The 16967-nt window shown below is 47.8% G+C and overlaps 1 protein-coding gene across 8 annotated transcripts in view; it reads left to right on the forward strand.

Moving 5' to 3' along the window:
• Mprip (myosin phosphatase Rho interacting protein) overlaps window positions 1-16663 on the forward strand; it is a 134574-nt gene extending 117911 nt beyond the window's left edge. For 5 of the 8 annotated variants that reach the window (XM_029569087.1, XM_029569090.1, XM_008844651.1 and 2 more), the window contains 8 exons: window positions 3452-3599; window positions 4562-4679; window positions 5907-6066; window positions 7677-7796; window positions 8816-8902; window positions 9544-9706; window positions 11836-11921; window positions 15528-16663. In XM_029569087.1, coding sequence (XP_029424947.1) covers window positions 3452-3599; window positions 4562-4679; window positions 5907-6066; window positions 7677-7796; window positions 8816-8902; window positions 9544-9706; window positions 11836-11921; window positions 15528-15599 — 954 coding nt within the window. In that variant the 3' untranslated portion in view covers window positions 15600-16663. Of the gene's footprint in view, window positions 1-3451; window positions 3600-4561; window positions 4680-5906; window positions 6067-7676; window positions 7797-8815; window positions 8903-9543; window positions 9707-11835; window positions 11922-12102; window positions 12346-12386; window positions 12453-15527 lie in introns of those variants that run through there. The other 3 variants (XM_029569089.1, XM_008844652.1, XM_029569088.1) reach the window with 2 other exon arrangements.
• Window positions 16664-16967: the final 304 nt, after the last annotated feature.

Genomic DNA, 16967 nt, shown 5'->3' on the forward strand with positions numbered 1-16967 from the left:
CCTAAAACTCTATACCTCCTGGGTCCTGGCTGCAGAGTTAGCATCCTGGGCTATTCAGGGTTAGGTGAGCAGAGCAGTCCTACTTTTCTGGCCACCTTGTTATAACCTCATACCTCATCATGTGTGTGTGGCCACCTGGGCATAATCATGAAGTGTCCTCCCATCTCCTTTGATTCCAGAGCTGTTCCTGTACCTGTATCATCATCTTCTTCCCAATTAGAAGGTGTACAGGCCCCCAGGGATGCTTGCACCAGGACCCAGCTCTCTGTTCTCAAGCTAGTGCCCCTGTCATACTGTATAGCTTCAACTCAGCAGGGTGCCTATGACTATTTCCCAACACCTCTCTCCTACATACCTAAGAGAAAGAATGCTATATTCATACTGGTGCTTTTCCTTTGCCTCTGTGTGACCTAGCCACTGACCAAACAAGCAGGGCCAGTTGGCAGTAGGACATGGTGGTTCACCATTTTTTTCCTGACTCCAAACTTTTTAAAAGCCATTAAAAATTGTGAGGAAATTTCAGCAGCTATTTTCCCAAAGTGTTTCCCCATGGTCAACTGAGTAGCATCAGATATGTCTAGGCATACCTTTAAACATAAATGGCATAGCTAGGTGTGTGGTGGTGTACTCAGGAGGCAGTGGCAGGTGGATCTTTGTGAGTCTGAGACCAGGCTGGTCTACGTGGCAAGTTCCAAGCCAGTCAGGACTACATACATAATGAGACCATGTCTCAAAAAAAAAAAAAAAAACGGCAAATCGCACAGATCTTGGCTTTGACTCTAAGCCGATTTCTTGCTGGCCTCCCTTCAGAAGCCTGATCCACTGGGCCACCATTGCCTTACCTAGGGGTGCATGGGTCCAGGCCTCGCAGCCTTCTATCATCAATTAGTAGAATGTCAGAACAGTTGTGTCAGGCCCAAGGTTATTCCTTAGAAATGGGGATACAGATTGGCAATGAGCATTGGGCTTGACCATATTTACATACCCAAGAACTTCTGATCCTCTGTCACACTTACAGGGATGCTGGTAGCTGGACACATGCAGTGTATGTGACCAGACTGGTTTGAGAGAACCTAGCTAGGAGCATTTTCTCTCTGCAGATTTCTACCTAGATCAGGGAACATGTGACCAGACTGGTTTGAGAGAACCTAGCTAGGAGCATTATTTCTCTGCAGATTTCTATCCCAGGTCAGGGAGCCTGGGCTGTTAACACTGCTTTAACCTGCCATGAGTCTGTATCTTGGTCATCGAGAAAGTTGTTTTGATTCTAGGGCTGATTTAAAAAATTAAAATTTGGATGCTGGGTGTGGTGGTACATGCCTTTTAATCCCAGCACTCAGGAGGCAGAGGCAGGCAGATCTCTGGGAGTTCAAAGCTACCCTGGTCTACATAGTCCAGGCCAGCTGGGGCTACAGGGAGACCCTGTCTCAAAGAGACAAAAAAATAATAATAAAAATTGGACCACGTATGGTGGTGCACAGCTTCAATCCCGGCACTCAGGAGACAGAGGCCTGTGGATCTCTGTGAGTTGGCAGCCAGCCTAGTCTATATAGCGAGTTCCAGGCTAGCCAGAGCTATACAATGAGACCCTGTCTTTAAGAAAAAAATTAAAATTTGGGGCTGAGGCGATAACCTAGTGTTTAATGTGCTTGTTGACAAACACGAGGACAGGAGTTGGGATCACCAGAGAAAGCTCGCTAGATAAAGGAGCTGAATCAGTGCTCTCTGGGTTCAAGTGAGAGATTCTGCCTTAATATATAAGGAGAAAATGGTCAAGGAGGAAACCTGTTATCAAGAATCAACCTCTAGTCCACACACACACGTGAACATACAATAAAAACTCAAAATTCATTTACAGAGTAACTTTTAAACATATAACAAGCAACCTAGTCTTTAAAGATATCTGTCTTTGTTGTAGGAATTTTGATAATAAATAAGATTGATAAAATCTATAGGGTATATGGAACCCAAAATCTGAGATGAACCAAAATCCAAAACATTCTGAGAACTGACAGAATGCCACAAGCAGAAAATTCCATAGCGGACATTCTGTGATAAGTCTCAGTTAAATGTGTGGTGGCGCACACCTTTAATCCCAGCACTCACAGAGGCAGGCGGATCTTTGCCAGTTCAAGGCCAGCCTGATCTACATAATGAGTTCCAGGCCTGCTGGGGCTACAGGAAACCCCTGTCTGAAAAAAAAACAAAAAGAAATTCTCAGTTAACATGCAAGCATATTAAAAATGCTGTGTAAAATTACTTCCAGGCTATGGATGAGGTGTGGGTGAAACATGAGTGAAAGTCATGTGTATACTGGAGACCCCCCCCCCGTCTTCATTATGTATGTGCATATATTCTAAGTTTTGACAGGGCATGCCACCTGTAGTTGAGAGTATTGACTGAGAGCGGTGTGTTAGGTGGGCATGTGGGAGCAAGAAGAAGAACCATCTATTCTGTGGTGTGAAGGCAGTAAGGTGGGGGGCAACAACTAGGCACTTTTCAGGGTGGTGCTCCTAGGTGGAAGGATGCCCCATTTGTTTGGGGTAGCAGTTAAAGCCTTGGCCAGTGCTTGGCTGCCACGTCCAGGCTGTGAGCAGGAATTTGAAGGTGCTGAATAGTCACTTAGAAAAGCCCTTCAGTGACTGAGGCTCAGTGAAAGATGACAAAGCATAATGACTGGATGCTAGATTAGAGCTACAAGTGGGGAAGCCCCTCATGTTTCTATTTGGAATGCAACGTGACCACATTCCTCCAGTTTTAAAAATCAGGAGAAGGCCCTGAAGCAGATATCACAGGCTTAGACAGCATGCCCCATACACTAAGTAACTACAGGCTACAGGTGCAGCACTGCTGCTTGGTGGGGAGAGCAGCTCTGACAGGCTAGGCCTGAGTTTCCTAAGGTTGTTCTGCTTGGTAAAGTGCTGAGGCCCTCAGTGGGTAACACACCTCTGCTCTCCTTCAAAAGAAAAAGGACAGAAGAAGGCACAGGCTGGCAGAAAAGATGCTGACACCTTTTCTGGCTCCTATAACTAACACCCGTGAGGTTCAGTAAACAGCTTAAGTTCCATAGCTCCCCCAAATGGACCGTATGTATCCTAACACAAGGGATGGGTTGGGCTCCCCACTTGGGTTACCCCTCATCTCCGGATGAACTTGACTCCAACTAACAAATTTGTCAGAGCTTGTCCCTGTGGTTGACAGCACTCAGTGTGTCTGCCACTCCAAACAATACAGACAGTACACATGATCTGTCATCCTGCAGTCAGTACCACTCGGCTATGATGCCACACAGACTAGAACAGAATATACAATTTCACAGCTTCACTGCCTGATCCTGGAAGCACCAGCCACATCATTGCCTAGAGAGGACAGATGTGCTGGATTTTTTATTACACAGGACAGTCACTTGAAGGCAGAGGGAAACTAATGAGCCCCCTCTTTCCTTCTACAGGCTACATGTGAGCGAGGCTTTGCTGCCATGGAGGAGACACACCAGAAGAAGATTGAAGACCTGCAGAGGCAACACCAGCGGGAACTGGAGAAGCTGCGGGAGGAGAAAGACCGCCTCTTGGCTGAGGAGACAGCTGCCACCATCTCAGGTGAGACAGAGTCGAAGGGCACAAGAGGCCCATGTCCTAGACTGGATCTGTAGCTTAGAAGACTGGCTTCCCATTGCTTTTCCTTGAGATTTAAGTTTCCTTTTTGTTCGTGGAAAGGGCACAGAGTCTAGCCTAGGCTTTCCTTGAATTCTCAAGTCATATCCATGAGGATAACCTTGAACTTCGATCCTGCTGCTTCTACATCCCCAAGAGCTAGAGTAGCAGGCATATAAGTGGTATACACCATACGCTATTTATGCCCTGTTGGAGATGGAACACAGGTCCTCATACAGGCCAGGCTAGCCCTCTTTCATATAAGCCACAACCCCAGCCCTTCGAGTTTCATTTTAAAGAGAATTGTTCTTTGAATATTCAAACTGAGGCAAGGGCTGACTTGAGTCCTTCAAGAGTCAACAAACAGAGAGCCAGTGCTCCAGCTACTTGAGACACTGCAGGGCTAACCCCCAACAGAGGCCCCTCACTTGGAGTTGTCCTTTCACTAGAGCATGAATATGCTGTACTACAGCACCAGCAAGCATGTCTCAACCATATTGTGTTTTACAATTTCTTCACATAGTGGCTCACTTTGGCATCAAGGAAGAAAGTAAACCAGTCCCCAAACACTTTTTTTTCAAATACTTTATTTTACAAACTCATGCATGAATATAACATTGGAATTTACCTGATCATTGGGTTTTCTAATATCAAAAATAACATGCCTGTAGCCCTTCCAGGAGAAGTTGATTTGGGAATTCTCCCAACCTTTGTCCACCCCTGAGAGTTGGTCTATGATAGGCCAGCCAGTTGTGGAGTCCCACCACTACTGGAATAAATGTCAACAGGAAACTGATCTCACACTAACCTGTCCTTGGCTACCCTGTGAGGAACGGGTAATATAGTAGAGAGAGCCACTGCCAGGGTAGCCCTGGTTCTTGGTGCTGAAGATTGTGTCCTTCCTATAGCCATTGAAGCCATGAAGAATGCCCACCGGGAAGAGATGGAGCGGGAGTTGGAGAAGAGCCAGCGGTCTCAGATCAGCAGCATCAACTCTGACATTGAAGCCCTAAGGCGGCAGTACCTGTGAGTTGCCTGGCCCTGGGAGAGCCCTGTGGGAGAGGGCTGGCTTCCTGCCATCCATTGACAACCTTGGAGTTGATCCTGGGTAGGCACGGAGAACGTAGTTCTGAAGGTTACCCATACTGTGTTCTCCAGTGGCAAACACCTAGGGCTTTGGGTATTAGCACAGAGACTAATCACTAAAATGCAGACAGAGGACATTTTAAATAACAGTTTAAACTGGGTGTGGTGGTGCACATTTGTAATCTCAATGCTTAGAAGACCAAGGCAGGAAGACTGGCACAAATTCAAGGCCAATCTGGACTATGTATAGAGACCCTGTCTTAAAACCAGCCTTGTCTAGGGCTGACTGTAGATACGGTGACCTAATTTGTGCTCTACCACTGATACTATATCAGTAGCTCACAAGGAGCCAGAGTCCAGAGTCTGGCTGGTACTTTGTACCTGATATTCCACAGCTGTATGTCAGTGTTCTAAAAACCTCACCTGTTGGTGCACACCTTTAATTCCAACACTAGGGAGGCAGAGACAGGTAGATTTCTGTGAGTTCAAGGCCAGTCTGGTCTACATAGTGAGATAGAAAGTTCCAGGTCAGCCAAAACTACATAATGAGATTGTCTCAAAAAAAAAAAAAAAGAAAAGAGAAAAGAAGGCTCACATGTACCCATTTTACATAGGTACTACACATGCACTAGAGTATAGTACCTGGTGGGTTTTCCCTTGGTAAGAATCACTCTACTAGGGATCATCAGATTAGTACCATGAGCCATCCACTGATGAACCTTTACTGGGGTCTCTGGAATGTGCAGGGCTCCAAAGCTACAGCGACTCAGGCAGTCCCTAGAATGGTCATGCTTGCTAGACTGGGGGCTCATCTAGAAGGCCCTCCTCCTTGGCTCCCACCTTGGGGATTCAGCCCTTCTGGAGCTGAGGTACTGAGAACAGCACCTCGAAGGGTATTATGCTAAGCATCTATGCTTTGAGATGATGCAGCACACAAGTGGGAAGCATCCCATGCCTGACATCTCTCAGAAACAGCTCCGTTTTCACAGTGACTGGATCCTGTCCCCAGTGGCATCTCCAGAGTGTGCCAGCTGTGGGTGGTCCAGGAGAGAGACAGTCATATTTCTATAAAGTGCCCCTAAGACTTTGTGGGCAGACACTGCACTGTCAATGTCCAGTGGCCCTGGGCATGTGGTCAGGGCAGGGCTGAGCACTCCCTTTCCACAGGGAAGAGCTGCAGTCAGTGCAGCGGGAGCTAGAGGTCCTCTCGGAACAGTACTCCCAGAAGTGCCTGGAGAATGCACACCTGGCCCAGGCACTGGAGGCTGAGCGGCAGGCCCTGAGGCAGTGCCAGCGTGAAAACCAGGAGCTCAATGCCCATAACCAGGTAAGGCCAAGAGAGGCCAGGCCTCACCTTCATGGCAGCTTCTCAGCCTTGATATTGGAACCTGGGGCCACCACGTCTGCTCTTCTAAGACTGAGAATCTGGTGGTTTCTCTAAATCCCTGGTCCACTGCTGAGCAGCCCAGGCTCATCTCAGAGTCAGTGTCTCCTATCTCTAGAGGCTGAGGTTATACTACCAGGCTATACTACCAGGCTCAGTAGGATACCCTCTCACATTTATTTCTCTAAGGCCATTCTCTTAGAATTCAGTGTTCTCTGGAATTTGGTATATAGACTCCCATCTGACCCAAAGGTTTGAGTTGTAATACTGAGTTCAGTGTAACCTTTTCTGCGGTACCCCGTTTTTAGCCTGTCTTGAGCCCTATCTTGTTTGCCCTCCCTAGCTGCTAGATAGATATTCATACCTCACAGGACTGGGTGAAGCTGCTCAGGCCCAGTAAATCATTGCAGAGGCTTGAAGAGGACCACTTATCACCCAGAAAGAGGCTCAAGAAGTGGAGGGACAGAACAGGATGGCTGAATCCTTTAGGAACTCAAGTGAGACAAGACAGTACTGTCCACAACAGAAAGATTTAAGATCCATTTAATCCTCAGCTCTGCAGACATAATCAGCCCCTGTTGCATTGGGCTCTGTGTCAGTAGATTTGATCAACCACAGGTGGAAAATGTTTGGGGGAGGAAATACATCCACACTGGACATGTACTGACTTTTTAAAATATTTATTGTTTTTTTAAATATTTTATGTGTATGAGTGTATTGCCTGCATGTATGTGAGTGTACCTGTGGTATACAGTGCTGCAGAGGTTAGAAGAGGGCTTCGGATTCCCCTGGAACTGGAGTTAAGGACGGTTTGTAGCTGCCATGTGGGTGCTGGGAATCGAACCCAGGTCTTCTGCAAGAGCAGTCAGTGCTGTTAACTGCTGAGCCATCTTTCCAGCCCCTTTGTTATTTTTATGTGTATGAGTGTACTGACTGCATGTGTGTAAGTGCACCCATATCATGGAATGCCTACAGAGGTCAGAAGAGGGTGTTAAATCCCCTGGAACTGGAGTTATGGACAGTTGTTAGCTGCCTTGTGGGTGCTGGGATTCAGACCCGGGTCCTCTGAAAGAGCAGTCAGTGCTCTTAACCACTGAGCCATTTCTCTAGCCCCTGTACTGACTTTTCTTTTTAATCATCACTCCCCAAAATAATACAGTACAACTGAATATTTGGGAATTACATGGTATTAGGTATTAGATGTGATCTAGAGATAGTCTAATATATTTGGGAAGATGCGTGTAGCTTGCATGCAAATACTACACCACTTTGTAATAGGACTTGAGCATCCAGATATTGGTACCTGCTAGGGGTCCTAGAACCAATTCCCAACAGATCCCAAGTAGCATTGTCCTCACAAAAACCATATAAATAGCTCATTGAGAGCCGTACATCTCAGACAGTAACAGCTTCAGATGTCTACTGTAAACACCTCTGTGCTTATGGCCTCTATTCTTAGGCCTCTACATACTGCTAGTGAGAAATGACCTTCCCAGGATGTGTTGTGCACTCTGATGTAGAAGGTCACTGTTGTGTTACATTGCTGTCCCCAGGAGCTGAATAACCGCCTGGCTGCAGAGATCACACGGTTGCGGACACTACTGACTGGGGATGGTGGCGGGGAGTCTGCTGGGTCACCCCTCACACAGGGCAAAGACGCCTACGAGTTAGAGGTACTGTGAGAAGCTAGGCACTGCCTTACTCAGCTGTTTCACACAGGAGCCCCTTAGCATAGAGTCATTGGGGGACCAGACTTGACCATAGGGCCAAAGGGGTATAACTTTGTAGTAGAACTCTTGCCTAGCATGTGCAAAACCCTGGGCTCATCTCTAGCACTGCAACAGCAATAAAAAGGAAACCTTGAAGTTAGGGTATACCAGAGTTATGGAGAAGTTCTAGTATCAAAGTCATCTGGGATGGCAAGATGGCAGGTAGCTGACAGGTAGCCTGAGGTCCACAGGCAAGAGCAGCAGCCCCTCAAGAGGCCATGAAGATCTTCAGTCTCTTCCCTTCAGCAACCCACAGCTCCCTCTTTCTCACAACAATGCTGCCACTGTCTGAGGTTGTAGCATGTTCTACTTCTCAGAGTCTGGGATGTTCAGCTTTTAAGTCAGAATGGCTGGTTCTATGGTGGCATATACCTACAGCCCCAACTGTTTGGGAGGCTGAAGCAGGAGGATTCTAGACCAGTCTGTGCAAAAGAAAAAGACACTGTTGAAAGAGAGGGAGAGAGGAAGGACTGTAGGTCATCCTCAGGGAGGCATATAGATGTCATCCCCATTAGATTTAAGATTTTCTCTTACAGATGGCTCTTGCTGACAGGTGAGCAGGAGGGGCTGAATGGGGTTAGCAGAAGTTCCTACAGAAACAGCATGTCCTAGACCTTTGCAGCTCCATCTGAGGGAGCGAGCACTCTGTCAGCACCACAAACTCAAGATGGTCCCTAGGCCTGAGGCTGGAAATTCTTAGGACTGAGAGAGATGGCCATTTTCCCCCCTTTCCATTTCTATGTGCTATGTGAAAACTTTAAGCAGTATTTAAGTCATTTGTCCCATTGGGTGTCAGTGATGGTGGGCTCTCTCCTGATCCCCAATGTGTGAAGCAACTATCTGCCAGGTGGCCCTTGTGTGCACAGACTCCACAGGTTCCCTGGCTCCTCAAGAGTCAGTCCTGATTTTCTCCCTGCTTCTAGGTCTTATTGCGGGTTAAAGAATCAGAAATACAGTACCTGAAGCAAGAGATCAGCTCTCTCAAGGATGAACTCCAGACAGCCCTACGGGTAAGAGCCAACTTCTGGGAGGTAGGGAAGGGTGGAGCAAATCCAAGGAGGCCTGGCCAGGCAGGCCCTGCCAGGCTCAGTTCTACATGGCCATTCTACAGGAGATGTCACTTTCATCAGGATCATGGTCCCAAAGTCAGGTTCTCCTAAAACACCAGCCTTTAAGCAGATACCTTAGGAGTGTGGCCTCTCTGACCTTGCCATGTGGTGGTAGTTTCAGGAACAATGATGCTCAGAAGAATGTGATGGGAGTGAAGTAAGGCTAAGCCTACCATTCAGGTGGGTCTGGTCCAACCCTAGGGGATTCCTAGAGTCAGAAATCAGAACTAATGGAATCATTCAATCAGGTTACTTAGAAAATCCAAAACTCAGAGGCTTTTTCTGGCTGAAGCCCATGAAGAAGTGGCTGGACAATCAGCACCATAGTAGGTTGCCTGTGCCCCTTGTTCCTGCACTCCCTGCACCATCTGCCTATCTCATGTTTTCCTTAGTGTACAGTCTCTGTTTCTGGAAGATGGAGGGTACACAGCCATTTCCCAGCCACAGCCAGTTCTCCCAGTGCCCTAGCCCCAAAGCCAAAATTCATAAGCTTGCTTCCCTGGTTCCAACTACCATTTGCTTTCTGGCCCTTTATTTCCTAGGATAAGAAGTATGCTAGTGACAAGTACAAAGACATCTACACAGAACTCAGCATTGCGAAGGCCAAAGCTGACTGTGATATCAGCAGGTTGAAAGAGCAGCTGAAAGCAGCCACAGAGGCACTGGGGGAGAAATCCCCCGAGGGCACTGCTGTTTCAGGATACGGTGAGCCACCTGGGTACTTATAATGGAGATTTTTTGACACTTGAATCAAATCCCAAAGGTCCTGATGCCCTTTGCCATCCCACATTTCATTGAGGGGCCCCACATACATGGTTTACCCAACATGGAAGACCCCCTTCTTCTCCATGCCCCGCTTTACACAAAAGCTGCTTCCATAGTAAGAAGGGGTCTTGCTGTTTGTTTTCTAAAAAACTTCAGCAGCTAGGGAGAAGTTCTTGCTAATTGCTTGATCCAAGTGTTTTACCATAAAACCTGCAAGGGCTCCAGGCAAGCAGAACAGAGGGGAAGTCACCATCTTCCCAAAAAACCAATAGGACTGACCCTGTCCTGTGCTTGCTGAAAATACACAGGCACCTGTGCAGGACAGACAGGAAGGGGCTACAGAGCACTTTCTGATAATCCATGACTTCATCATACCTTCATGGTGATCTTTTCTCTTTTTTAAAGTTTATTTTTATTTTTTATGTGGGTGAGTGTTTCGTTTGCATGTATGTAAGTGCCCCATGTGTATGAAGTGTCTGCAGAGGCCAGAAGAGGGTGTTAGATCCCCTGAACTGGAGTTAGGGATGGTTGTTAGCCATCCCTAGGATGGACTTAGGGATGGTTGTGCTGGGAGTTGCCAGTGCTTTTAACCACCAAGCCATCTCCAGCCTCCTTTGTGGTGAATTTTTTTTTTTGGCAGGGAGGGGGGTTCTTTTTGAGACAGGGTCTCTCTGTAGCTAAAAGAGCCCCACAAACATGAAAATCTGTTCAAGCTCCCTAATGAAACTTTCATCAGCCAGTACAGGATCCATACCCCTGACAGTGCTAATATATGCCTGCAAGACAAGTCCTTCATATTGCTGGTGGGATACAAACTTCTCTTCTGGAAGGCCACAGGCAACACACAGCACAATTTAAAATCCAGCTAACTCTAAAAGGGTTAACAGTGGTTGCCTGAGCAGGAGACCAAGGGGCCAGGGCTAAGGCCTATAGAAGGGAGGAAGACTTAGAATTGGAAATGTATATGCCCTTGACGTGCTATGATAATCTCAACAAAGCATGTACTGAGCAACTGTAAACAGGAGCTAGAAACAGCAGTCCACCACACAGTGAGGTATGCCAGGGTGCTAAACTTCTGCAGACAGCAGTCCACTGGACAGCATAAACTGGGGTTGTATGAAACATGACAGCTGCACAGTGGCAGAGTGTGCAGTTCTTAGGAAGCCAGGGAGATATTTTTGTGCTGTTGTGGGCAGAAATCCATGAAAATTTGAGGGCACAAGCATGAAAGCCCCTATACCTGAGACATTCTGTAGTGTGGCCCAGTGTATAGCTGTCTGTGTTTAAAACACTGAAAGAAGGATTGGAAAGGTGGCTTGGTGGTTAAAAGCACTGGCTGCTCTTACAGAGGACCCAGGTTTGATTTCCAGCGCCCTCTCCTGATCTCCATGGGCATTGCACAACACAGGTGCATACATGCAGGTAGTACATTCATACACATAAAATAAAAATATTTTTTAAATATTTTATTTATTTTTATGTGTACACGTTATGCCTGCATGTGTGTAAGTGCACCCATGTTGTGCAGTGCCTGCGGAGGTCAGAAGAGGGCATCAGATTTTCCTGAAACTAGAGTTACAGACAGTTGTTAGCCGCCATGTGGGTGCTGGGAATTGAACCCAGGTCCTCTGTAAGAACAGTTAGTGCTCTTAACCACTAAGCCATCTCTCCAGCCCCAAAAATAATAAAAAAAATTTTAAGACATCACAAGGACTGCTGTCTTCCTAAGGTGGGGCATGAAAACGGTTTGGTCTTAACTTTACTTGATACCAGTCCTCTGTCAAGAGTAAGATAGGAATAATGGGGCCTCTTAGTCTGCCCAGCAATCAAGGTCCAGTGCAGAAATGAGAGACTCTGTCTTCTGCTGGCATCACTGTGACTCAGCAGTCATGACTGAAGCCCTAGTGGGAACCCGAAGCCCTGATGCTCTGCAGTGTTGTGTTTTACAAGGACACACTGTGGAGTGGTACTTTGCTTGGATTTAGGAGATATATCAGGGAGCCCACATATTCAATATGGTTTTGGAAGGTTGTAGAAAACAAAGATAATGGATCTCTTTGTTCCTTCAGACATAATGAAATCTAAAAGCAACCCTGACTTCCTGAAGAAAGACAGATCCTGTGTCACCCGGCAACTTAGAAATATCAGGTCCAAGGTGAGTAAGGTCCAGCCTGTGGTTGAGGGGTGTTGGCTTGAGGAGACCAGAAAGAGAAACAGTAATCAGTGCCCAGACCCTGATCAACCCCAGTGCAGGCACTAGCCTTCCCACACAGCCACCATGGCGGGATGAGTCTTAAGTGGCTTCAAATTCTGTGTCCCTTTAATGTACCACCTAGGGACCAGGGCTTCAAGAAGCAAGATATGGAGGGATTCGGCCTTGAACCTCACAGAGACTGGGGTAAATCTGGTCTCTCATCAGCTCTACTGTATGCCTGTTCTCTGCACAATCCTGTCATCACACTGACACCACCATCCTTGGAGAGATAAAGCCACTGATCCCCAGTGTGCTCCCAGATGGGCGTGTCTCTGGGAGGATGGGTGGAGAGGGCATGGCCAGCATGCTGCATTTAGGACTGATTTTTGTCTGTGTGTGTTTTATTTTTGCTCTTTCCTCTGACAGTCCGTAATTGAGCAGGTCTCATGGGATAACTGACTCGCGCCCGCTTCCAGGTCCCCTGTGGTATAGGTAAACTACCTCTCACTCCGCCCACTGCCCACACTGGGTGGCTCTGCATGCACTGCTCACACCTCCATAGCACACGCCTGTATAATTACTTTATTTTCATCCATCCTTGTCCAGCAAGCACACACACAGCCCACACGAGATCTTAGTGACTTTCCTGGAAGTTAACTGGCACTCTAACCTCTTTACAGAGCTGAGCCTGCCCAGCGCCTCTCCAGCTTAGCGGGCGGGCACAAGCCAGCATGCATGCTGGGTGATTTGCACGGCACCTAGCCCATGTCTGCTCTCATGGAAGACCTTACCCATACAATTGGCAGCAAGGCTGCTTACAAGACCCAGCAGGTGGAGCAGGGGTTTTGTCCATTCTCCATGGACAAATACTGCAGCACTTGAGAAAGTATTTTGTTCCTAAGGGGACTGGTGTTACACATGGAGCTGAGCATCTACTGACCTGTTTCTTTTACATAGTACAAGAAAAATCTGTGTCTTCTGTAGAAGGTGATGGGAGTGGCCATGCTAAGCACAGTGCTAGGGATCCTGTGCTCTGACTTGTGGCTGACCTTATTTATGCAGTGACCGCAGCTCAGAGACACTGGCCTGGCTGGTCCCACTGGCAGCACCCAGCTCCTGCTGCATATGAGCCCCCCACCATCAAGGGCCTCCTGGTAGCCAGCAAGGCCATCAGCTTGAGGCTCAGAGGAAACAGGTTTGCCTTGGGAAGAGTATTGAGGAAGCCCAAGGATTTTAACTTAATCTCTTTCTGCTTATTTTTCTCCAGTCCCTAGTCAAATAATGTGCTTTAAGAAATGATTGAAAACATAAGTTTGAGGGTTTTCCTAAAACATGAACAATATTTGATGAACCTCTCTAGGCTTGTTTTCGTATTGGACATTCTACTCTCTCCTACCTGAAATTAAACTCAACTCTTGTCCTTTAGCCTTCCTCAGGGATCTTGGTGGTCACTGTGAGCAAGTGGGGTGTTTGGGTAAAGCTGAGAAAGGTTCTGCAGGATGGGCACCATGAGGAAAGTACAAAATGGGGTGTGCCACATTCATATGAACTCCTGTGGGGACATTAAGATAGACACAGGACTCAGCACCAAGGGCCTGGGTGGTGATGATGCTAGGGGAACAAGGAGCCTCTGTGTTGGCAGGATCTCTGTGGCAAAGGCAGCCATGAGAGGTGCTGGTGACCTCTGTGCTTGGTAGGATCGCTAGAGTCACCTGAAGTGCTGGAATAGCTCTGTGCTGATGGGGTCACTAAAGCCATGACAGGTGGAAAAAGCCTTTGGGTTTCTAGGGAGCACCTGACTCCCAGAGGGAACAGGAAAACAGAGGAGATCCAGGTACTGCTTTTCTCATGATCTTGTTAACATTGGCATAGCCCAGTTCCATTGTCCTGCAGGGCATCTTTGGGATACCCCATCCCCTACTAGGCAAGGTGGGGCCTAACTGAGCCATGATGGCAGAATGTCTCAGTGTTGCCTTGAGTACATTTGGAGCCTCCTGCCAGCCCCACGAAAAGATAAGCCAGAACCAGGCTCCCAGTACCTTCTATTATTGCCCATGCTGTGTCCTGATCAAGACCTTTCCAGTGCTGTTTATCTCAAGACTTCGTAGCAGCAAGCAACATGGCCTCTGCTAAGATCCAGAGCAGAGACATTATCCAGGGGGTACGGTTGGGGACTGAATCCTGAAGGTAAATGCTATACTGCTTCAGCCCCCAAGAGAGAGAAGCCAAAAGCCTCAGAGAGATGGCACTTCCCAGGGTACAAGGGACAGTGTGTTTGGTCTACTCTGCCTTGAGAATCATAGTGGGTGTAGTACCCGAGTTCATCTCCACCCTGGGGTGTAGAGATCATCTAGGGCTACTGTGAGCTGTTCTTTCACATGAGGACTCAATCCCAGAGTGATCACTGTCCACAGGGGTCTCAGGACAGCCTGACAGCCCCCAGTTAAAACAGAGCATTTGTGACAGTGCCAGTATCCCCCATACACACTTACCCTGGTGGGGGACACTTTGGCTTGGTCACCTATTGATAGCCAGGAGTCCTACCTAGCACCTCTAGGAATCTGGCTGCCAAGAGATACCTGTGCTTGAGAGGAGGGACCCCAGGGACACCTTGAGACAGGCATAGGTATCACTATTCACACACATAGCTCCTTAGTATAAGAAACCACCCATTTAAGGACAGCCTGAGCTACATGAGACCCTGTCTCAAACGAAAACAAAAAACCACTCAAAGCTGTTGGGGAAGTTGTGGGGAAGGACGCCAACCAGAGTCCAGCTTCTCCTTCATGCCCTAGAGGAAGCTAGGCCCCATCCTCTGGAAGTACGTCTGGCTGCCTGTTCCTAGTACAGCCTAGTACACTATGCCCATCATCCATGGCCAATGAGAGTTGACAGCTAAGGAGCCAGGGCCAGACCTGGGGCATGCTGAGACCCATTCATTGCCAGTTGGTCTCTAGGAACTGAGGTCTTTATGCTCTTCCAGAAATGAAAGCTTTGGGGAAGATATCTCAGAGAAGGGGGAAACATTCTGTTCCCCACTTAGAAAAATGTTCCTTGAGACATACCAAGATCCCAGGAGACTACTCAGTCTGTATAGTATGTTGACAACTACATCCGGTAGCCCCATCAGACCCAATCAGGGATGGTTGAGGCAGAGCTATGGTGCCACTAGGATATCCCAGGAGAGCAGCACTTGTCTTTAAGGCTGTGGGTTCATGAGCACAAAGAAACCAGACATGTACTCATGTGCAGTAAGAGTACAGGTACCCAGTTCTTAGCACAAGGTTTTTGTGGCTGTCAATCTGAAGAGCCCTAAGGCCAGAGTTCAACTGTGTAGACACCTGATCTTATTTCTATTTTTTCCCCTTTCTCATTGAATTAAGTTTCTGAAGGATAAAGCATATTCCACCAGTAACACTTCTCAGGGGCCTTCTACCCTAGCATGCCAACTAATCTCAAGAGCCCACCCTCCGTGCCCTCTGCCTCACACCTGCAGTGGCTACAGAAGCCTGTCTGCCACTACCCCACCAGCAGAGTAATTACTTCCTCCTGCTCTGTCTCCACCAGAGTCTGAAGGAAGGCCTGACGGTGCAGGAGCGCTTGAAGCTCTTTGAATCCAGGGACTTGAAGAAAGACTAGCTGCATCCTGTTCCACCTGACACACCCTTCCTGGCTGACAGCAGCACAAGCAAAGCGTGGCTGTCATCTGCATCTTTGATTTTCAGTTACCTTCATTAACTGTGGGTATGGATGCATGAGAGACTGGCTGGTGTGTGGGTTGTTTGCTCCATTCCCTGCAGTTGATTCCAACTTCCTGTTGTCTTTATCACAGCTTTTTTCCATGGCATTTTCAGATTAGTCAAGCTCAAGCAGTGGGGTAGGGAGGGCTGCCCCCCTCAGCATTTGAGCAGATCCCTCCGCTCTCCCACTCCGCTCACTGTCAGTATTAAGGCACAGCAGCCTGTTGATAAGCTAGCCCTGCCTCAAGAGTGCGTGTGTGGGGACCTGCCAGTGGCTCGGCTCTGCTGCACACAGCTGAAGACCACTACATGGATGTAGCCTCCGCTGGTCAGAGCAGAGCCACCAAATGTCCTAGTCTGGCCTGGTTGCTGGAGGGGCCTAGAGCAGGGTCCAACCTGCCCCACTTCCTTTTCGCTGGGAGGAGGACAGCATTTTGTATTTGGCCCACTAATGCAGCTTAGAACCATGCTCCCAGATAATCCTGACAAATCTTTCACAACCTGGAAAATGTTGAAAGCAACCATTCCTATTTTTGTTTGTTTTTTATTAAATCTTACACAAAACCCCCTGCCCCTCTCATTCCTTCCTCCGCTCGTGCCTCCCTTGCTACACAATAACTGTGGTCCCCTGGTGGCCAGGAAAGGTGACCTACAGTTTGGGCCTTCAGACTCAATCGTCAAGCAGGATGGATCCTCTCAGGGGTTTTCAATTTGTCCCCTTTTAATCTTTCTAAGAAGTTGTCACATTGCTTGGAGAAAGGCTTCAAGGAGGCCTGTGTGGTGAAGCCAGGAGGGATAGGCATCGGGCTTCTGAGGACACCTGCACTTGCTCAGGACTCAGATTTGTCTGAGCTCTGGAAGGTTCCCTTGAACCATCTGCCTCTCATGGACCTGTTACAATAAGCCTATGCTAACAAATTTGCTTTTTGAACTGTCTGAACAGGACCTTTCTAACTGCCCAAAGCATTCTGCAGTATTTTTGGGGGGGGGGGGGTCTTAAGGGTTTCTATTCTCATGAAAAGCATTCATCCTGTAAGATGCAGCATTAAAAGGAGCCTCCGCCATGTCAGGTGGGAGAGTCAGCAGCTGTACAACTAGATCCCATCTTCCCAGTTCCATGGCAGGAGCTTCTACTTTGTGTTAGTGCTAAGTGGGTCATATGATCCTTCAGTACATGGATTCTTGGGGGTTAAAATGCAGGCATCCCCTCAGTCAGTTCTAGATGAGTTGATGTTTAAGGTTATCCAAGCTGTCAGACTGACCCCAA

This window comes from Nannospalax galili, unplaced genomic scaffold (genome assembly GCF_000622305.1).
Source record: "Nannospalax galili isolate Female #2095 unplaced genomic scaffold, S.galili_v1.0 scaffold441, whole genome shotgun sequence".
Lineage (NCBI taxonomy): Eukaryota > Metazoa > Chordata > Mammalia > Rodentia > Spalacidae > Nannospalax > Nannospalax galili.